Here is a 15596-nt window from a genome sequence, read left to right as displayed (position 1 = left end):
CTCATAAAATCAAGGGATATTTTATTTAAAAACTACTCACAAATTTTCGGATTTCAAAAAACTATTAGATGGGCACCTTAAAGACCACAACATACAGGGGTATACAATGTACGGTTAACAGCAAACACACACACACATCATAGGTTGAACTGGATGGACTGATGTCTTTTTTCAACCTCACAAACTATGTATTAAAACAGGCAAACAAATTCTTACACTCGTCCTCAGCCCTGGTAGGAATACTGACCTCACAGCTATTTCCTCCGTCGACGTACGCTTTGTCGTAAAAGATGTCCTCAATGCGGAACCATATGCTAAATATAGGGCAATAACAAGCTTTTACTGCATAAATATCTCTGTAAAATGAAGCCAATTCTTTAAAGTTATTGTAAAGGTAGATCTTTTCTAAGAATAATAAAGGTTAAACTTACCTGCTCTGTGCAGTGGTATTGCACAAAGCAGCCCCGATCCTCCTCTTCTTGGGTCCCCCACCAGCTCTCCTGTCCCCTCCTTCCTGCTGATAGGGGCACCCAAGCAGGCTCACTCCAGAGCCACTGCTCTGTGTGACCATTCACACAGAGATGGGGATCAACCCTGCTCCCTGCTCTCTCCTCATTGGTTTACTAGCTCCAATTGACAGTAATGATAGCCAATGGCTGCTGTCTCAGCCAATGAGGAGGGAGATACCCAGGAGAGCCTCTGCTCTTGTGCACATCGCTAGATCAAGATGGTGCTCGGCTAAGTTATAAAGGGGGCTGCTGCACACAGAAGGTTTCTAACTTTCATGCATGAAGTGCCTTGAGCCTTTACAACCACTTTATATTCTTTATATTAGGAAGGAAATAATGTACCTGTCAGCCAGGTCAGACGATGGCACATGGTAGGCCCCAGAGTAATCTAGTACAGGCAGATGTCTCTATGCCTATCTATGGCTATGCCCTTTAGTTTGACTTCAGTACTAGGAATGGAAAGCTTACTTTTTTTATTTGCAACCCGTTTGGAAACCATGATTATGTGTAATTTTTTTTCCATCCTATACAATTTCTTTGAATTCTTTGTGCATAATTGCTTTTTAAAGATTGTCTATTCTTCCGGTCTCTGTAGGGGCCCAGAGGACACGTGTTTTGAGTGTGGGGTATTCCCAGCAATCCTCAGCTTTCCGCTAGATTATCCCCTAAGTCCTCCAAAAATGAGGTTTACCTGTGAAATGTTTCATCCAAACAGTAAGTAATAAAATCAACATAAGCTTTTCTTCATCTAACGGATTATATAAAGCTCTTTTAGGGTTCTTGCTGGTTATGAACAGACATTCTTGGGATTTTGAGTTAATTTCAAAGATTAGTTTGATATTTAAAGTGGAACTTTACCCATAATAATTTTCATAAATATAATGTTGTTTAGCAAGGAACATACACGTTAATAATTATGCTACCAAAAGTGTGTGCTGTATATTGCCTCCAGCATTGTTACTTTCTTCTTGCTGGAGGCTGCCATTCTGCTAAAGCCCAGAGCCCTTGAGCAGCAGTTAATCCTTAGGCTGTCAGCAGATCGGCCTCTATAAATACCTTGAAAAAATAGCAACTGAGCATGTGCAGAGCAGGGTGAGACAGCGTATTATTGGATTTTAAAAAGCATAGAACACTTATTTTTAATGTTTTACATAGTTATACTTGCAAAAGGGGTCACATGATGTGATCTAGCAAGACGTAATTTTCTGACTTAAGTTCCACTTTAAATAATGCAGTCTTCGCTTCACCATTTTTTTATAGCTTCATTAAAATATAACTTCATATTGTTTCCTGCCAATGTTTCCCTGTAGGTATTATGTTTTTTTTCCCGGTGCTTTACCAGGACTGAGGCAAAAGATATGCAGTCCAGCCTCATACCTTCCTGCTTTATTGCAGGCATTTTTCACTAGACTAGAACATTTTGACTTTGACTATGTAAGAGGAGTTCTAGTCTGTAAAGTCTGTAAAAATAAAAAAAATTAAATGTCAGCCACTGCAAATTTTGTAGCTGCTGATTTCTAATATTAGAACCCTTACCTGTCCGGGCATCCCATGATGTCGGCACCCCTATCCGTCAATTGGCTTCCAGTGCAGGCTCCGGCATCTGTAGTAAGGGAAACAGGAAGTGAAGCCTGTTTTTTATTGTGTATGCGCAGGTCGCGCCGTGCTTCCTGAATAGTCCCACTATCTTCTGGGACCTGTGTGTGTTCCAGAAGGCAGCAGAGGGGAAGGAAGAGGGGCCAGAAATGTCCTTGATTGCCAATAGGCGATCTTCCCTGAAAGTGGGACCCGGGACCTGCAGCCAGGACAGTGCTGGAGCAGTGAGAGAACTTTAGGGATAGGGGGGAGTAGGATAGGTAGTGGGTTTTTTTTTATTTTTTACCCTAATGCAGAGAATGCATTAGGGCAAAAAAATGTTTTGACTTTGGAACTACTTCAAGAATTGGCACTCATTGTGCCGTTTATTGAATGAGGCTGATTATTTAGACTTTTCTAAAATACATGTTAATATGTTAACATTCCTGCTAAATGACTGCAGAAAGAACATAAGTAACAGTGAAAAGTCAAATTTAGCGCTTGCTGTGTATTATTATTATAATAAGTCTGAATGGACCTAAGAACTTTCATTTCATCAAAGGAAACAAGAAGCAAGACCCTTTGCATAGATGTTAAATAGATACAGTAAGTCCTTGTAAATCATTGCACTCAATTCTGCCATTATTTTCAGACTTGATTTAATGAAGGGTTTTTCAACCTTTTTCCAGTCAAGTAACTCTTTCAAATTCTGCACAATCTCAAGTGCACCCTATTGTAAAATGTAAAAAAACAAAACTAATAGTTTTACATATTGCAGCAACATCCACACTCAAAGGACACCCATCATTAGAGAGCATTTTTTCTTACAAAGCAAAAACACTTTTACACACTGGTACTGACTAGCATTCAAGCATTTCTTCGCCCTCATTTTCCCTTCCCCACACAGCTAATGTGACCTAAGTGCTGGCAGAGAGGGGCGGGGGATGTCAAACAAGGATGCTGTACAGGTGCCCAAAATCCTACTTATGAACTGATGATGTCAGCGGTTGTTAGAAAGCTCGCAGCTGGCCCACATGGTGCCCAAGACTTCTATCTTGGGTAATAAACAGTGGTGGCTTTGTGTAACAAAAATTCAGGTTTGAGCCAACCGTTGGCTTATATACAATCTGGAGCAATTTTAAGCATTTTGCCAAGGCACCCTATAAAGAACCCAGAAGGCACCCCTGGATGCCTTGGCACCCTGGTTGAAAAAGGCTGATTAAGCAAAAAGTGCCTTTACCTTTATGGTAAATGCAGAGCCTTATGCGTATGCACACTGCGTGCATCTATCTCCGCAGATCAGCATACCTGTGCAAGCTTAGGTGTAAATTCCTGGTCAACAGTAGTGTTCGTTTACTGAAGGAGGGAAAAAACTGGTGCAGTTGTGCATGGTAGCCAATCAGCTTCTAACTTCAGCTTGTTCAATTAAGCTGACAAAAAAAAAAAAAAAAACCTGGAAGCTGATTGGTTTCTATGCAGAGCTGCATCAGATTTTGCACTCTCCCGTTTTAATAAATCAACCCCATTGTGTGTGCATTACTGACTGCATTTAACACAGAGATAACTGCAGGCTCTATGGAAATCGTAGAAGATGCCTAATGGCGTTAGCTATATTGGGAGACCAGATGCATCTGTAAAGGTAAACAGATAATAATTATGAGCCGCACCCTAAAGCCAGGTTGTAAACATATTGGTACGCTGTACATTTAGCTACATCATAAAAAAAACTTTTAAAAGGCTCCAGATTCCTTTTAAAACATATGAATGCAGGAAATATACATGATAAAGAGCACGGATGTTGTCATAGGTGAGAGTTTTGTAGAGAACATTTAAGCCCTGTACACGGGCTGAATATTGGGAGACATTGGCCGGTTCAATAAAAACTGTCTGACATTCGGCCATTTGTAAGGCACTTGGTCCAACAGAAGAAAGCCGTGCATACTGAAAAACCAGCAGCTGGCACAGGATCAGCCATTGGCTGAGAGCAGTGACCAGTGTGTTCTGGCAGGGGAGGGGGGTGGGCTTCCCCCAGTCAGAACACAACAGGGCAGCAGGGGAGATGGCTGTACTAACGTCGGATCATTAGTACGGCGGCTCCGACTGGAGGTGACAATTTTTTATTGTTTAACCCAGCGGAAAATGTGTTCTAGGCTTTAGTATGCGCAAAACTTCAATGATCAGCAACCAGTATATGTGTGAGAACAGGTAAATATGTGGACTTATATGTGGTTTCTTCCTTGCAGTATACCCAGATGGGAGAGTGTGCATCTCTATTCTACATGCTCCAGGAGATGACCCAATGGGTTATGAGAGCAGTGCGGAGAGGTGGAGTCCAGTACAAAGTGTGGAAAAAATTCTGCTGTCTGTTGTCAGCATGCTAGCAGGTGGGCAATTTTTTCTTTCAGTTGTCTGACTATCAAAGTTAAAGTGTTACTAAACCCAGAACCCTGCATTCACTATATCTGGTCTCCCACAGTACTCAGAACATGGCGATGCAATTATTTTAGCAAATATAAACCAATAACAACCTTTTTTCATTAGGAGTTAGAACAGTCTTGTGACTTCTATCAGTGTCCAGCCAAGCACTGATTAAAGCTTGTAGGAGAAGTTTTATGACTGTCCTATGAGACTGCAAGAGCCCTGACCCTTTGTCAGGACAGTGCTGATTGGCCCTGTGCAGATCTCTTGCACCCTCCCAGGAAAAAAAAAAAAACCTCCCTAGCAATACACACCAAACTGAGCATGTGCATCCTCGCTCCACAGGCTGTGTTATCAGGAAACTCTCAGGGGACAGTGGAAGGAGAGGAGGATCGGTGCATACAGGATCAAACAGCCTTTTTATACAATGCGGTGGATTAACCTCTTAGGTTCCACTGTGAGTATAACAAGCATGCTTTACAGCATATACAGGCTGATTTTACCGTTGTGGGTTTAGTAACACTTTAAGTGTGTTCCATAAATAACTAGAGTCTAAAGGAGTTCCTGGCCTTACAAATGAGATTTTCTTTACATAACGAAAGTGAACTTTTCTATTGATTAAAAATAAATTACTTTGTTAAGCAGAACATAGCAACAGCACCACTAGGTAATAGTCTGTTCACACAGTAAAGAATGTTATACAAGATGCTAACAGAGTTTTTCTGCATTTTAGTTCCTGCGATGTTGTAGGTAACTGCATGGTTTTGGCAACTCTTCTTCACCTAGTTCACTTGCCAAAGGTGCTAGCTAAGCTATGCTGTTGCAAAGCTTTTTTGACATGAGAATTGGCTGTTTTAAATTGCATGCTGCTAGCTAATAGTGGCTAATAAATCGGGTTTTAGTCCTTTTTTTTTAATGCCACAAGTACCTTCATAGTGCCGCAGTGGGAGTTCAGCTTCCAAATTTCCCCCAAAAAGGTACCGATTGGTGTGCAAAAAATTTGACTCCTTTGACTTTGTTTTTTAAAAACATACAATTGCTTCAGCTATCCCTCATATTATCAGATGCATAATAGGATGTGGAGTTTTTCAGAGGTTTCACCATGTGGATACTTAAAGCGGTAGTATACCGCTTTTTTTTTGACTTGCACAGTTTTGGAGATATTACCACTGCATGCAGCCGCTGACGAGTGCGGCGCATGCGCTCTGAAGGTCCGGCGGACCTTCAGAGTTCCTTGCCGAGAATTGCCGGAAAATTACTACCACGCGCATGCGCGGGAGTGACGTCATCGCGGCTCCGACCACTCACAGCGCCGGACCTGGAAGAGACGCCAAGGGATCATGTCCGCTTCCACAGCGTTGCCCGGGGCTCCGTGTCGGGGCTTCGTAAGTGTTTCATAATGAGCTAGTATGCGATGCATACTAGCTCATTATGCCTTTGTCTTGCAGGGTTTTTTTTTTTTTTTTCCTCAGAGTATGCTACTGCTTTAAAAGCGAAAGGTTTCACATCTTGTCACGTACCTGATCCGAAGCCGAGATGCAGAGAGGGCTCCCCTTGCGGCTGAGTGGAGCACACCCCTGGGGTTGAGACAGAAGCACTGGTTGCCGGCAGGGTCCTGATGGTAGACAGGCAGTCTTTAGCAGAGTGCTGGGCAGGAATATACTGGACAGTCCAAGGAGGAACCAGGAAAAACCAGGCAGTAGGTGTAAGACCGGCCAGTGGTCAAACACAGGGCTCGGCAGGAAACTGCAACAGGTGCAAGCCAAAGGTATAGCAGGAAGGCCCGAAGCAGACAAGTCCGTGAGAAAGCCGAGATCAGGTACTGGAGGGCAGGTAGACAGGAAGCAAGTCCGTGAGCCAAGCCGAGATCAGATAACAGGAGAGCCAAACTGGAGCAGGGATGGTCAGACAAAGCCAAGGGTCAAAGCCAGGAGAGAGAGCAGACAGGTCAGGAACAAGCCGGGTCAAACTGGAATCCAGGAAGTAGCAAACGCTCAGGACACAGGAGGAGCTGAAGACAATCCAGCAATTTGATGGGCTGAGCAGAGTCCTTTTATAGGCCAGTGAATGAGTCTATTGCCTGAGTCCATTGCGGCCATTGGAAGTACTGGCAAAATTGCTAGTTGCAGCACGGCCATTTCTCTGACACATCTCTTCCCTTTTTTTGTTTTTTCATCAGTTTCTGCAGTATTTTTCAAAATTTAGCCTGTATGGAAAGTCCACATATGCGTGTTTCCTATTGGAATGGCCTCCTGGCCTTGAGAGAGACAACATTTCTATTTTGGTAGTTTCTGGTGTCACTTAGATGGCTGATCAAACCTCTGAAAAAAAAAGGCAGAAAATGACCATCACTTTTCTGAGAAGAATTTGTTTTGAACTTCTAATGGATTCAGCCTAAGACACAACCTTTTTCCAAGAGAAGAGATGTTAAACTTTTTTTTTTTCGTAAGGCCTTTTATGTTTATAGGCTGACTTCAGTAGCTAGAATAGAGGCCAGGTCCCCTATGGGAATTCTGACTGCAACAATTCCACAAGTAATTCAGGTTTCTTATAGATGAAAATATGAGTGTGTGAAAGAAAGCTGGCATGCTTGACAGAACAATTGAAATCCCATTCCTAAAGACTTTAAATGTCACACTTGGCAGTAGAGGCTCTACAAGGGATGATGGTCTGTCTGTTGTACATAGAGAGCAAAAGAGCTTATCCTCAATGCACCAGGAGCTATTAGTAGTCTGAAAGATTTTCATTCTGATGATAACACTGTAGTTTTGTTTATTTCTGATATGAGGCCAAAATTTACAGAACATGACAAATCCCATGTCTTTTTCAGTAGTTCAGATAATAGGTACAGTCAATAACCCTAGCTGTCTGAATATGAAAGTATGCTACCACAGCTCTTTGTATCTGTAATCATCCCATATGGTATACAGTATATATATAATATATATGGGGAGAAGTAGCGCCACCATCAGTTGATTACTAGTATTTTTTTTTATGAATTCTATTGCTATTTATCTATTGTGACATTAACATTAATACTATAAATTTGGTTTTATCATACCATCCATATTTATCATATAACTATTGCACAAAGCATCCAGCACCTTCATACTCAATAGGTTATATAATTCTATGTTTATATGTACCACCATCTTTATTTATTTATTTTATATATATATATATATATTTTTAGAGAAGTAGCGCCACCATCCATTATCATTTACATTTCAATCATCCCATAGTATTAGCTATCACTATTAAAGGGGGCCCTGCATAGCCAGAAATATTGCAAGGTCTGATGTGGAGAATTTAAAACAACTTCATCTGAAAAATATTGTTGGGCAGTTGACCACCTTTATCTTCCTGTTAGAGCTTGGCTACCTTCATTTTCCATGGTCCCACTGTAAGCCAACCTCTCTTGCTTGCTACTGAGATGGACTAGGGACTATGGGATGTGTAGTGTGCATAGACATGAAAACCAGGGAAACAGCACACAGTGAGTGATTAACCCATACAAAAAACAAACAGAAAAGCATCTGTTAAAACATTTTTGTATAGTCTTTGTAAAATAGTCTTTTGGCAACAGTCTGTGTGGATGGTTATACAGTAGGGTAGCACTCCACTAGGAACAGGAAGCCAGGTTCCAGGATAACTGAGGCAGATAAATAAAAAGAGACCGGAGGCCCCACTAAGTGCAGTATATAAAAAACATTTAATGAACACAGAATAACGATTAGCAACTCACATAGTGTTGGCTAAGGGAGAGCATGGATAGGTGACCTAGAAGGTTACTTGATCCTCCGTGGTGTCTCTTGGAAAGCTGTGCCGCTGCAGTAAATTTACTGTCCCCATCGCTTGAAGAAGGAGCGCTGCTGCCGATTCCATCGTAGCACGAGTGCTTGGAAACGCGTTGCGTAATTGTGACGTTATCTCTCCTCCCTGCTGGGTCCCTGCATTGCAGACCTCGCTTGGAACTGTATCCCAGCCTCGCTGTCAACTCTGCTCCACGCTGCGGCCACCGGATGTCCATCTACACATAGCAGTAACAGCGGCACAGCTTTCCAAGAGACACCACGGAGGATCGAGATGACCTTCCAGGACACTTATCCATACTTTCCCTTAGCCCACACTATGTGAGTTACTAATCGTTATTCTGTGTTCATTAAATGGTAGCGTGCATAGAATAGTGCACATGACTGCAACTAACGTGTGCTAAAGTGAGGGGGAAAGGGAGGGGTTCAAGGGCTTACATAAGATGTTACAAGGAGGCAGAAAAACACAGTAAAAAAGGATTTTATGAAAAATGGATTACAGAACTATTAGGTAGTGCGTTTGTATGGATTATTTTGGAAAATTAGGATTTCTTTATCGTACATCATGGGACACAGAGCAGAATATAAATCATGACTACCTGTGTTATGTGCCACCTATAGATAAATGATTACTGGAAGACCTGACAGGAAGTCCTCTCCTATTTTACCACTTCTAGCTCCTCAGTTTTATCGCCTGGGCCTGAAATTTGATGGTGATTAAAGTACAACACTGTATGCTGAATACCAGATTCTCATGTAAATCCCAGCAGGGATCAGGAGACTGGTCATCTGGATCCTTTTCTGTAGCTGGGATTTCTAAGATGGATGGTACCCGGGCCCTGCTTCTGTGCAAATGGACGTTTTAGTGGGGTTTACCTGTAATGTGACCGGTTGGTGCTGAACCCTGCGCAAACGGAATCCTGTGCAGTTCTTTTACTGACCAAGGTGTTTCCAGTAGGGAAATTGAGTCTCTTATGGTCCCATGGACATAGCCTACCAGAATGTTGAAGATTTGTACCTACAGTTGGTGAGTATTCCTACAGTAGTGAGGGCCCTTTAAGGGGGAATCACATTTGGAATGGGGGTTAGTTTTTGCTGTGCCCCATTTTTTGGTGTGCTTGGAGAACAACGACATGTTCCAGCTAAAACTGTTTGTTCTCTGGGCGTGTGCACATGGCCGAAAGTGGAAATATATCATCGGGAAGGGGGCAGATTTTGGGGCCATATTGCTTATGGAGTGAGGCCCCTGTCCTTTCAGGCATTTCTGTATCCAGGGGACTGCAGCAAACACCTGAAGAGCACGGAGCAGGCTATACCCTTTTTTCTCAGGATACATGAGGCACCTCTGGAGACAGACACTGGGCAGCTGGGTTGTCCCCCAGGAGGGTGCTTGGTGCTCTACTGTGTATTGTTGTGGTCTGTTCCCTCAGTTGAGCGAGGTAGCTGAGGTCAGCACAAACCCTATTATTCCTAAGCAAGCTCAGGATGTCTTGCAGAAAGGGGAGTGGAGCTGGAAGAGATGCCCCCGACCTGGTAAAGAGGCGTGGCTCGCCAGGGATGGGCTGGAGCCACCCCTGTTCTTCTCTAGAGCATGGAGCTGCCACATCCCTAAACTGATAAAGTACACTACCAATTCCCCATTTGGACATTAAGGGAGCAGCCAAAGATTAAACATCTTTAAAAGGAATATAATTTTATTTATACATATTTGAAAGTAATTAACATTGGATATCGTAAAATTTGTGGTTCCAGTATGATATATTCATCATACAATATACATAAGTCCTTATAAAATAGTGTTGATCATGGGTTCAAAAAGAATTCTCATACTATATCTAGGTGAAAGCCCCAACGCATTTAGATCAGAAAAAAACTTAAAAAATAAAACGAATACAGTCACCACATCTACTGTAAGGATTGGCAAGCTGAAATACATTGTATTTTTGGTTTTAGGTTTATTACCACTTTAGGTGCCCATACATAAGCAGAACCTTTTAAATGAACAATCATTTTGAGTAGTAAACATCAAATTAATGTTCCAATAATCTGCTGCAGAGTTAAAGCGGAGTTCCGGGTACAAAAACATTTTTTCAATGAACATACCCCCGGGACAGTCAGGGCTAGTACATTCCACAATGGCTAGCTTCTGATCTGTCCCGGTTCACACTTACCTGCAAGAATAAATACTCACTTTTAAAATTTCTTCTCCAGCGTTGCCATCTCTGTTGTGGGCAGCTGAAGCCAGCGTGATCCTCTTCTGCGTCCTCTTCCGCGTCGTCTTCTCCCAGAATGCGCCTTCACCAGCCCCTCTCGTCACTTCCGGTGCGGCGCCGCATTCCTCCACAGCTTCTGGGCATGCCCAGAAGCTGTTCAGCAGGGAATGCGGCGTCGCACCGAAAGTGACGAGCGGGGCCGGTGCCGTCGCATTGATTCCTGGGAGCGATGACGTTCAGCTCCCAGGAATCATTGCAAACCGGAAGTGACGAGCGGGGCCGGTGCCGTCGCATTGATTCCTGGGAGCAATGACGTTCAGCTCCCAGGAATCATTGCAAACCGGAAGTGATGGCGCGGGCCGCGGCCACAGAGGGAGGAAGTGGAAAATAGGTGAGTATATCTTTCTACAAATACAAGGTGAGTAAAAAAAAAAAAATAAATAATCCTAACTATCCAATTCCTTTTCAGGTGAAGAAAAGCAAGCGGATGGACACAAAATTTATTAGGGCGATTTTGTGCCCGGAACTCCGCTTTAAAAAGTTTCCAAACTTTTAACCAATTCAAATCCCAAACAGTTTCACCCCCTTTCTGTCCAGTCCAATTTTCAGATTTCAGCACTGTCACACTTTAAATGACCCCGTACCCAAATTAGATTATCATTTTTTTACACACATATAGCTTTCTTTTGGCGGTATTTATTTACCACTGGAGTTTTTTTTTTTTTGCTAAAAAGACAGAAAATTTTGGCAAAATGCATTTTATTTGTTTCTGTTAAAATTTTGCAAATAAATAATCTTCTTAAATTTAGGCCAAAATGTATTCTGCTATATTTCTTTGGTAAAAAATAACCCAAATCAGTGTATATTATTTAGTCTGTAGGAAAGTCTACAATCTATGGAATATATACAGTATTTTAAAATTGATAAATCCTATTGTACTGTCTCATTTGTCGAGGCTTTAAAATGCCTGGACAGTACAAATGACCTATTTTTGGAAAGAAGGCAGTCTGAGCTATTTAGTCAATTTTGGAAAATAAAGATATTAAAAAAAATAGTTTTCACACCGGAGCAGTATAGCATCATCATAGGACTGATGTGGTGGTGACCAGTCAGTGACACTGACTGGTGACAGTATGTAAAAATGTTTTATGCACACACACACACACACACACACACACTTATAAGCAATCATTTTTATGAATAGTGTCCATTCATTCATTGTGTACTATTGTTTAAGTTGTGATTGTCCGCAGCTATCACATGGTACAGATGCACTGTGATTGGCCCTGTCTGTACCATGTGATCACTGTGACCAATCACAGAGATCAACACAATGAAAGCTAATTATGAAAGCATGATTAGCCACAGCGATCACATGGTACAAGAGCTGGCCCAGTACAATGATCTGCCAGTTGACAGATTCCACCGCAGCATGGCCCGTGACTGGGAGGTCATATGATATCTACCCAGGATGGGAAAGCTCTTACTCAGCAGTCATTTGTCTATAGGCCGGGAGGGAGGCAGTTAAAAAAAAAAAAACATTTTCTATTGCCCTTAACCAATCTTCTAGGCACCTGAAATGTCTCAGTGCACATTTTAACTTAGTAAGTTGTCCATCTTTCTCCGTCATTACTCAAGGAACTTTCCAGTTGCAAGGAAAGAAAAAGTAACGTTGAAAATACAGTAAAACCTTGGATTGCGACCATAATTCTGGAAACATGCTTGTAATCCAAAGCACTCGTATATCAATGCGAATTTCAGATGATTCCTTCCACAACCATTTGTATTCATATAAAAATGATTACTGCAATACAATGTGACCATATTTCTACATTTAGAGGCAAAAAAAAAAACACAGGTTATTGGCATCCAGCTGGGCTTGTTGAAAAGTCCTAATTAGGTGGTTATGTGACCACCAATACATAGTCCATAGGTCCATGATATGTAAGTCTTTAAAAGGTTAAAAAAACTAACATTTTCAATGGCTGCCGGCTTAGATGAGAGCTAGAAAGGACTCTGGAGACACAAAGAACAAAAAGAGCAGCGCCATCTAAGTGTACTGTAGTATGATCACAGTTTTATTGTAAAAAAAAAAAAAAAAAAAGGTGGAATAACACTCACATTGTTAAAAACAATATCCAGCGTTAGGGAGTCTGGTGCTCATTCGCGTAAAGCCGCTGGTGTATACCTGGCTAGAGGCCCACTGGTGCTCCGCCCGCCCAACCCGGCTGGGAGTGTCTCTGAGTTTTCGCGAAGCACTGGGAGCCACCAGCACTCTCAGATCTCTGGCCAGAGGCTTTACGCGGATGAGCACCAGACTCCTTAACACTGGATATTGTTTTTTAATATTGTGAGTGTCATTCCACTTTTTTACATTAAAACTGTGATTATACTTATCTTGCATGGCACTGTTCCAAGCTACTCATATAGCATGACCTCGCTCGTACATAAAATTAGTAAGTTAGGCCTCTTTCACACGGCCGCTCTGTATGTCTGTATATCACCCAATCCGTTTGCGGGTGATATACAGACATAATGTATGTCAATGGGATTGCGGATGACCATCTGCTGAAATCCGATTTGCGTCCTTTCAGTTCTGTTCCATTTTTTTGGAATGGAACAGAACCCTATTTGTCTTCCGTTTAAAAACCGGAAAGGACGCAAAATCGGATGTCAGCGGTGTCATCTGCTGGCATCCGCAATCCCATAGACATACATTATGTCCGTATATCATCCGCAAACGGATGGGATGATATGCGGACATACGGACCGGATGACACGAGTGTCATCCGTGTCCGTAAAAAAAAAAAAAGTGCCGGAGCGGATCGCAATACAGTCCGCTCCGTGTGAAAGAGGCCTTACTCGCAATCCAAGGTTTTAATGTATCTCCTAATAGCTGCAAAACATTCACATTTTGTATTCTTTTGTGCAGTCTGACATTTCCACTTTTGTTCCAGTACGCTTTTGTCCGCCTTTAGGAAGGTTTGAGTTTTTTGTTCTGTATAATGATCCCTTATTCAAGAAGATGTTTCCATCCAAAAGCAGACAGTATAACCCTACAGGTTATGGTGAGAAAGAATCAAAATGTCCTCAACTCTAATCAGCGTGTAGCAGAGTGCTGCTGTTTGGCAGTTTGGGATGTAAAGGAATGATTTGCATGGCTAAATCTACTGTCCTAAAATGAGAAATAATCCTGTAATTTTTGGGAGATGCAATGGACTTTACTGTGTTGCAGACGAGAGCAGATAAAGCATAACATTGAAAATATGTCTTTAAGTCTCGAAACATTCATATATTGTACTTTTTTGTGCAGTCTGGCATTTTGACTCCTGTTCCAGTACTATTAAAGAGTAATCTTCTGTCTGCTTTATTCAACTGAAATGCTAGATAAGAAAGGTTTGATTTTTTTATGTTGTGCTATGGATCTGTTGGTGGTTCAGTTGGAATCTTTGAAGCTTTTTTTTTTCTTTCCAGTAAGATTATTTCCTCTTTCAGACATTCTGATATTCTTTTAAGTATACAAGCCTGAACTCTCTTCTACAATCTCACTTTGTCAGTTCCCCACTGTGCTTCAAGTGTTAATTTTTAGTGTTGAAATAAAATTCTCATTTATATATATATATATTTTTTTTTTTTTTTTAGAACCAAATGATGAAAGCGGGGCTAATGTAGATGCCTCAAAGATGTGGCGAGAAGACCGTGAGCAGTTTAACAAGATTGCCCGGCAAACTGTTCAGAAATCTTTGGGATTGTGAAGACTCATCAGTATTTCTTACAAACAGAGATTTCTCTGTGTATTTCTGCTACACAGACACCTTCAAGCAATCCTTGTAATGCTGGGATCATTTACCTTTTCTCTTTGCTTGCAAAATTAGTTTTTTTGGATGTTTTTGCACCATTACATTTGTCTCCAATTTCAGCGCACCGTTATCACACCTCTCCGTTAAGCGGAGAATAATGACTGGACCATCTTGTAAGTTCTGTGTATAGCACTCTTTTGGAATTATTGCACACCTTATCACCTAGACCCATAAAAGAACTCTGGACACTGGGGTTTGAAAGATTCTTCCCATACAAACTCCCTTACAGTGTTTTTACATTTTACATAAATGTTTCAAATGTTTTTGAACATGTCTTTATCTCTGCCTGAAACTGGATCCAAAGTTATTTCTTGGCATATAGTAGTCAGGTCAATAAGTATGGACACTTTCAAAAATAAGTGATAATGGATTTGGGTTAGGATCTCATAGGAAACATTTCTCTTGATCCTTAAACCTTTTAATTGTGTGTTTAGCAGAATTGAGCAAATTGCATGATTAATTACATATAAAGTTTATTTTTGTAAAAGGGTCCACAACCTTCTATACAGTATTGCATTTGATGCTGTTTGTTCTCAGATATTTTTTCTTGTTAATCCATCATCACATAAATGTCAGAAGGCCTGAGCTGCCATAATAACGTGCTCTGCCACATCTTTCTGAAATAAATTATTGATATAATTATGTGTACATTTGCGTGACTGCCAGTCTGTTTGGTCTGTAATTGTGAGGGTCAGGTTGGGCCTCATTAGTGCACTCAGTTTAGTGTTCTGGGCAAGGCCAACTTCACAGTTTGATCAGCAGTTGGAAGCTAAGACTGTTACAACATTTCAACGCCACATGATCTTTTTCATTAGTTGTGCACATAGGCACCTCTGGCTCTGCTTTTATCACTAATGCACCCGATTCCCCGATATAGGTCAGCTGTAAAGGTCTGCTAATGCCTAATGGTACACGTAAACGTCCACATTAATGGCAAATTGCCAGGGCTGGTCATTGACCATCTGATATCCATATCTCAAGTGAGCCCTTTGTCACATATTCCTAACAAAAAAGCATTTGTAGCTGTATCCCCACGTTTTTTTCACCTTTTATGACTCTTTTAATAGGTGACTTTATCAGATTTTTAGTTTGAAAGATTGCAGGTGAAGCAAAAACGAGGAGCAGAAAATTTATTTCCACTGACACTTTTTAAATACAGGTTACTAAATTAAAACTATCTCCGGGATGATTGCAATAGGTGTACCCTCC

General features: G+C 41.4%; 1 protein-coding gene across 1 annotated transcript in view; it reads left to right on the top strand.

Annotated features, from left to right (window-relative positions):
• UBE2G2 (ubiquitin conjugating enzyme E2 G2) overlaps positions 1 to 15035 on the top strand; it is a 105614-nt gene extending 90579 nt beyond the window's left edge. Inside the window, exons 4-6 of the mRNA XM_082261347.1 lie at positions 1105 to 1223; positions 4328 to 4468; positions 14170 to 15035. Of these exons, the coding sequence (XP_082117473.1) occupies positions 1105 to 1223; positions 4328 to 4468; positions 14170 to 14282 (373 nt within the window). The 3' untranslated portion in view covers positions 14283 to 15035. The remainder of the gene's footprint in view (positions 1 to 1104; positions 1224 to 4327; positions 4469 to 14169) is intronic.
• The last annotated feature ends 561 nt before the right edge of the window (positions 15036 to 15596 follow it).

Source organism: Pelophylax lessonae (assembly GCF_965119305.1).
Source record: "Pelophylax lessonae genome assembly, chromosome: 6".
Taxonomy (NCBI): Eukaryota; Metazoa; Chordata; class Amphibia; order Anura; family Ranidae; genus Pelophylax; species Pelophylax lessonae.
This window is presented reverse-complemented; position numbering and strand designations above follow the sequence as displayed.